This window comes from Emiliania huxleyi, assembly GCF_000372725.1.
Source record: "Emiliania huxleyi CCMP1516 unplaced genomic scaffold EMIHUscaffold_70, whole genome shotgun sequence".
Lineage (NCBI taxonomy): Eukaryota > Haptophyta > Isochrysidales > Noelaerhabdaceae > Emiliania > Emiliania huxleyi.
Window position 1 is genome coordinate 393,265 of NW_005196755.1, and position 6,258 is coordinate 399,522.

At 62.9% G+C, this 6,258-nt stretch overlaps 3 protein-coding genes across 3 annotated transcripts; 1 reads left to right on the top strand and 2 right to left on the bottom strand.

Moving 5' to 3' along the window:
* Positions 1-90: 90 nt before the first annotated feature.
* EMIHUDRAFT_438120 (hypothetical protein) lies at positions 91-1,563 on the bottom strand. The gene is made up of 4 exons (XM_005761653.1): positions 1,114-1,563; positions 756-918; positions 629-656; positions 91-422 (listed from the first exon to the last, which is right to left on the bottom strand). Exons 1-4 carry the CDS (start codon positions 1,500-1,502, stop codon positions 172-174), a joined length of 831 nt encoding a protein of 276 aa, XP_005761710.1. The 5' UTR covers positions 1,503-1,563; the 3' UTR covers positions 91-171.
* Positions 1,564-3,552: 1,989 nt separating this feature from the next.
* On the top strand, positions 3,553-4,432 carry EMIHUDRAFT_216673 (hypothetical protein; the record flags this gene model as incomplete). The annotated part of the gene is made up of 2 exons (XM_005761654.1): positions 3,553-4,115; positions 4,327-4,432. The coding sequence occupies 2 exons, from the start codon at positions 3,553-3,555 to the stop codon at positions 4,430-4,432; spliced, it is 669 nt and encodes a 222-aa protein (XP_005761711.1).
* A 72-nt stretch (positions 4,433-4,504) lies between these two features.
* Positions 4,505-5,577, bottom strand: EMIHUDRAFT_438121 (hypothetical protein). The gene is made up of 2 exons (XM_005761655.1): positions 4,965-5,577; positions 4,505-4,861 (listed from the first exon to the last, which is right to left on the bottom strand). The coding sequence occupies exons 1-2, from the start codon at positions 5,505-5,507 to the stop codon at positions 4,607-4,609; spliced, it is 798 nt and encodes a 265-aa protein (XP_005761712.1). The 5' UTR covers positions 5,508-5,577; the 3' UTR covers positions 4,505-4,606.
* Between the last annotated feature and the right edge of the window lie 681 nt (positions 5,578-6,258).

Consider the following 6,258-nt stretch of genomic DNA (forward strand, 5'->3'; position numbering starts at 1 on the left):
CACTCACATTCATTTCAGATTTCTCACAAGCATTTTAAAATGTGCGGAGATACAGCGCCCCGCCGCGGGCGCCAGAGGCCAGTCCTCCACGATTAAACATCTATGTGTTAGATGAGACAGATCGCAGGCGTTATACCTTGCACAACAGCTGCGACAAGTCAGCTATCAATTTCATCTCTTGCCATCGCGGGCAAGCGGCTCGCCGTCGACGTCGACCTCGTCGTCGCGGTAGAAGCCGTCCCAATTGCGCGGCTGCACCTTGAGCACGATCTCCTCGTCCTGCTCGATCGGCCCCAGCGTGGCCTTGCACGCGAGGCGCCAGCGGGGAAACCGCTTGGCCACCATCTGGACCTCTTGGGAGCTCGGCTCGCTCAACGCATCGAGCCCCTTGGCCACCTCCACGGCGCAAGTGCAGCACGTACCTGCAGCGGGAAAACACCGCCTCAGGGTGTGATTACGGCAATCTCGTGCCGAGTCTTCAGAGCAGCGCGTGAGCACGAGGGCTACGAATGCCGTTAGTACAGCCACGACGGCTGCACACAGCCGAGAGCGTGTCCTCTCGAGCGCTGGCTGGAGTCCAAGAACACGTACCACCTTAAAAGGTATTCCCCTTCTAGAGCCCACGCGCCCTCGCCGCCGCAGTCCCCCGTGCCCACCTAGCCGAAAGAGAACCCCTTGCGGACGCTCTCCCACAACCAGCCCATGCAGTGTACGGGGAACATGAGCCGCCCTACGCTGTCTAGGCTCTGACTCGCCCCCGCGTCGAAGCGCCGCGCGAGCGGGTCGTTGAGCGCGACGCCGCTCGAGAGCATCGCGCGGCGTAGGTTGGCGCCCTGGTAGAGGGTCATTCTCGCATCCTCCCGCCCCTCGGCCTCGGGGAAGCGGACCGTCACCGTCGCGCGGGGCTTGCGCACGAGCCTGCGGCGTGCGTGTGTGTGTGTGTGCGTGTGTGTGTGTGTGTGTGTGTGTGTGTGTGTGTGTGTGTGTGTGTGTGTGTGTGTGTGTGTGTGTGTGTGTGTGTGTGTGTGTGTGTGTGTGTGTGTGTGTGTGTGTGCGTGTGCGTGTGTGAGTGGGGGTGCGTGGGAGTGGGAGTGGGAGTGGGAGTGTGTGCGCCGCTTCACGCTCACGACGACGCCGACGGCCGAGGAGAGGGAGGAGAGCCGCTCGACGACAGAGTCAAAGGGCAGGCCCTCGAGGCTCACGCCAGTCGTTGGCTTACCCTCCTCTGCCGCCGCGACGAGAGCGTCGCCAGGCAGCAGCGGCGCCGTCGCCTTCTCGCCGTTGCCGCCCTCGACGAGACCCTCGACGGCGACAATGCCGGCGTCGCCACTCGTCGCAATCTCGTCGAGTAGGAGGCCGAGAGATGGCGCGTCGTCAGATCGCGGGATCGTGACTGTGACGACCTGCGCCTCTGTTCCAGCCTCGGCTGCGGCCAAGGTTAGAGCGCCGTCGACTTGGTCGCGGCGTGAGAGGAGCTTCCAGTCTGCCGGATCGAGCGACATCGTGGGCCGAACACGCACCGCCAAGGGCGGATGCGGAGTGCCGCTGAGCAGCAGGCCGAAGGCGGCCATGGAAGGGAAGAGTGGAAGGGAAGAGCATCACTGTCGTCTGGCGCGAAGCCCGATGCGAAACTTGCAGGCAAAGTCTCAGCGAAAAAAAGAAAATTTGTAGCGACCGCTCCCACCGCAAGCAAGCTCGTAGCCTAACAATCGAAAGAGAACGTTCAGTCGAGGCTGCGTTCAACTTGAGCACTTGAGCACTGGATAGGGTCGATTCCGCGTGGTACGGGACCCCTCGATCGTCTCGCCCTCCCTCACTGGTGTGTGTGTGTGTGTGTGTTTCGGGGCCCAGAGATAAAACTTCTGATGCCATGCATGACCTAGTAGTGTCCCCAGCTATGGGCGTGTCCACGTTGGAGCCAGGTGTGGTGTGGGCGCGAGAATAGCTCCGCCGTTAATGGAGGCAACCGATGCGAGTCGACTGGTGTGTGTCGTCGTGGTTTCGTATCAAGAATACTCACTCACTCACCCTCACTGGTGTGTTCATTCGGAGACCACCGGGCCGTATTTCTTCCTGCTGTTGGCGCCTGGATGTGTCTCTCCCGGCCTCTCGACTCCCCTCTGACCTAACGAGGACCTCTGCATGAGAGAGAGGCGCGACGCACAAGGGGCTAGGTCCTAGGACGCGGCGAGGAGGGGAGCTTGTGCTTCGGGTGGGCCACTATTGCCGGAAGGGACATCACCTCGCCGCGACAACCCAATCCGCGCTTTTGCGCAAAATGCTGCATCCTGTACAAGTGATGGCATACGCTCTTAGGGTACCCCTAGGCTTAAAAGGGTGGGCCCTGGGGCGCCTGCGGCTTAAACGGCTTAAAACCTGCCATGGCAGGTTTTAAGAGCTGCTGGGCCGCCGATTCCTTAAACGGTCTTAAACGCTTAAACGGTGCGGGAGAGCTCCCGAGGTCGATGGTCCGGGAGGCTCCAGACGCCGGAGGCCGGGAGAAGCTGGCTACAGTCAGCTGGCACGCGTCCCCTATGCGAAAAGAGGGACGCCCCCCCGTGCCTGCAATCTCCTCATTTACGCTAACAGATGTTATATCCGCGCTATATCCGCGCTCGCTGCTTTCGTTTGCGCAAAATGCCGCATGCGATCCAAGTGGACGACTATAAGTGAAGTCATACACAAACATTCTTCCGGCCAGCACTCTTCCCCACCTACAACACAATATCAGTTCTTGTTAATTACATTATTAACCACGCACTATCTCTACCTAGATACATTCACATACACCTAATAACTATCCATTCTTCCTGTTCGTTCTGCTTCTCCACCACCACTCTCACGCGGCTTGCCCCACCATGCACAGGGTGGGCCTGGGGAATTCCACGTGGTCGCGCATGTGTGTCGCGGGGGACGTCGAAAGTGAGATCTTGTATTCAGGCACCACGGGCCGGGGGCGGAGGAGAGGTCCTCACGTCGCAGATGAGGACCTTCTTGCCGTGAGGACCTCTCCGTTCAGGACCAGTTCAGGACATGGTTACATTTGCTGTTTTTGGCACAGTGTGTTGATTCACGGCGACACAGAGCCAGCACCCCTGCGGACACGCGTTGGAGGGTTTCACTCAAGGAGCCACTAGTCAACGGTGTGTCACCGAGGTCATCACTAGACAGGTCTCACGGGGCGCAAGCATGCCGAGACGTGGTGGCAGCGGCGGCGGCGGTGGTGGTGGCAGCGGTGGTGGCAGCGGCGTTGTCGGTGGCGGCGGTGTCGGTGTTGGTAGCGGCGGTGGCGGTGGCGGTGGTGGCGGCGGTGGCGGCAGTAGTGGTCGCGGCGGCGGCGGCGGCGGCGGCGGCGCCGGCGGCGGCGGCAGCGGTGGCAGCAGGCGCCAGCCCGCCCGACCGGGTCGTCGGCGGCCCAGGGCGCGAGCGTGCGGACAGCGCTGCATGTGAGGGCTGCTGCGTGTGAGTGTGAGTGTGTGTACACACACACACACACACACACGGCTGCGCGGAAGTTGTTTTTCTTTTTGGGGGTCTCGCCCCCGTCTGGAGATGGCCGATGCGACGAGGGTGCTCGTTGAGCGGTTTGGCTACGTGCTCGATGAGGAGCTGTTCGACGACGAGCAAGTGCGAGCAAACGCAGAAGCAAGCCGCGTGTCAGAGGAGCAGGCACGCGGGCGGCTGATCGCCGCGGCACTGGAGTGCGGCAGAAAAGTGGTGTCTGCCGTGGGCAGCCATGGAGGAGCGTGGCTTAGCGAGGCCGTGGAGTTCTCGCGCGACGAGGAGGCTTTTGCGCTGCTCTCCTTGGGAGCAGACCCCAATGGAGATGAAGAATGGGCACCGCTTCATGTTGCAGCAGCGCGAGGGCAGCTGGCGCTGCTGCGGAGGCTCCTTGCCGGACCAAACATCCGCGTCGACGCGCTTGGAGGACCTGCCAACCGTACGCCACTACTGCTTGCATGCGGCGCCCGCCGCCACGAGAACGGTTTCGATGACGAGCCTGCAGCGGACGGCCCTGAGATGCAGGAGGTGGTGCGCCTCCTGCTGGGCGCTCGTGCCGATCCGAACCTTGCCGACGTCGATGAGTGCTCGGCGCTGATGTATGCCGCACCTCAGTGCGAGCCCATCGTGCGGATGCTTCTCGAGGCTGGCGCCGATCGGGAACACGTGACCTACTCGGGGGCCCGTGTGCAGCTGCCCGCCTCCGTGGATTGATCCGTGTGCGGTGCGGAGGACGCATTTAAACGTTCATTCACGGCCGCGCCCACTGCCTCTCCGCGATTCCCCGTACAGGTACGGCCGAGCCCGATCGGCGCCTGCTGCCAGGCCCGTTCCCCGTGGAGCCGACGCGCCGGTGATCCTCCGGCTGGCAACGCCCGGGCCTCACCATCGACCTCGGGAGCTCTCTCCCGCACCGTTTACCAAGCGTTAAGACCTTTCAAGGAATTGGCGGCCCAGCAGCTCTTAAAACTTGTTTTAAGCCGTTTAAGCCGCAGGCGCCCCATACTCAAGATCTCGTTACTGCTTACTATGATAAACTCAGAGATAGAGTACTCTAGCATCGATAGTAACGGCTCAGAGTTACTCAAGACCTCGTTACTACTTTCTACTCTGAGACGCTTATCACGAACCGCTCCATGGCCTCGGCCCAACCATCCTGAGCGTTGCTGCCGACCACGTGCTGCGCTGCGCGCCGCACGGCCTCGCCACCGTTCCCCATCGCCACGCTCGTCCCCGCCCGCGCCAGCAGAGGGAGGTCGTTCTCGCCGTCGCCAATGGCCAGCACGTCCTCCCACCCCAGCCCCCATCGGGCAAGTAGCGCGGTCGCGGCGGTCCCCTTGTCCGCGTCCGCCGGGATCACCTTGCTTCGGAACAGGATTTGCTCACACACACGAAGGATCGGGCGAGGGTGTGTCTAACGCCGAGATGGCGGTCAACGACCGTATATAATGCCGGGAGCACGCCTCGAGCATCCAATCGAGCGCCTGAGTGAGCGCGCCGCCCCCGTTGCAGACGGTGGCAGAGACCGAGGCGCGCAGCGCGTCCGAGTCCGAGCCGGAGGCGTGCAGGAGCAGGATCTTGGTGACCGCCGCCGCCTCGCAAGCCGCGGAGAGGTCCGCCACGCAGCGGAGGGGCGAGTCGCCAACCTCGGCGAGTTGGGAGAGCAGCGCCGCGGAGCCGCTGTCGTGGAGCGCCTCGTCGCCGACGTACGCAATCGGACAGCAGGAGATCGCGCCCGGCGCCGCCAAGGTGCGCAGGAGAGCAGACGGCAGCTCCCGCGGCAAGGTTGCAGGAGGTAGCGCACTGCCGTCCGTGTCATAGGCGATGCAGCCGTTGCAAAAGACGCCCGGCGAGCCGCCGCGAAGCGCGGGCTCGGTCAGCACGTCCTCCGTCCAGCTCCCAGCGCGAGCGCGGCCTGTCGCGGGGACGACCCGCACGCCGAGGCGGTCCAGTTCACGCAAGACGGATCGCGAGCGGGGAGAAAGAGAGTGCGCCGGGCTCAGCATCGTGCCGTCGCAGTCGGTGAAGACGACGCTCGGCCGTGCCAAGGCAGAGGTCGCGGCGGTTATTTGGAAGGCCACCCACATCGGCCGAGAGCATGAGAATTTTACAAATGGAGAAAAACACCCTGGTCCGTAACCCGATACGGATCATCCGGCCCGCTGGGTGCGCTTCTGAGCTCCCCGGCCCTGGATGTGAGGTTACCGACTGCACTCCAAGTGCTCCAAGTGCGCTTATGGAAGCCCCCCGGCGTGTGTGTGTGTGTGTGTGTGTGTGTGTGTGTGTGTGTGTGTGTGTGTGTGTGTGTGTGTGTGTGTGTGTGTGTGTGTGTGTGTGTGTGTGTGTGTGTGTGTGTGTGTGTGTGTGTGTGTGTGTGTGTGTGTGTGTGTGTGTGTGTGGAGGCGCTCTCCGATCGAGTCGACTGGTCTGAGCTTGGACGACCACGGGCACGGACGGAGGCAAGCCTCACTCAACGACCCGTGGCCTGGCCGCGTCGCCGAAAGGGATCGCACCACAGACCAGAGAGAGGGAGGAGCTAACCATACGGAGAGCCCTCAGAACGACCCCCCTATCCCAGGAGAGGGTGGGTGGGGAAAGCGAAGAACCGGCGCAGCCAGAGTGCTGGCGCGGTCGCAGAGCCTGGCGCGGCCACAGAGCTGGCACGGCGCCGGGCCAGGAAGAGCAGCGAGAGAGCTGCAGGAGCAGCACGCAAAAGAGCGCGGCCACGAGGCACGCGGAACGTGCTTGGACGTATGT

Excerpts from the sequence above, each read along its gene's own strand:
- EMIHUDRAFT_438120 (XM_005761653.1), bottom strand. The coding sequence starts at position 1,502 with ATGTCGCTCGATCCGGCAGACTGGAAGCTCCTCTCACGCCGCGACCAA. Across the intron at positions 657-755 it reads CGCGGCGCTTCGACGCGGGG|GTGGGCACGGGGGACTGCGG; the intron begins GCGAGTCAGAGC and ends TCTTTCGGCTAG. Across the intron at positions 423-628 it reads GGGGGACTGCGGCGGCGAGG|GTACGTGCTGCACTTGCGCC; the intron begins GCGCGTGGGCTC and ends TTCCCGCTGCAG.
- EMIHUDRAFT_438121 (XM_005761655.1), bottom strand. The coding sequence starts at position 5,507 with ATGCTGAGCCCGGCGCACTCTCTTTCTCCCCGCTCGCGATCCGTCTTG. Across the intron at positions 4,862-4,964 it reads CGCTCGATTGGATGCTCGAG|GTGATCCCGGCGGACGCGGA; the intron begins GCGTGCTCCCGG and ends TTCCGAAGCAAG.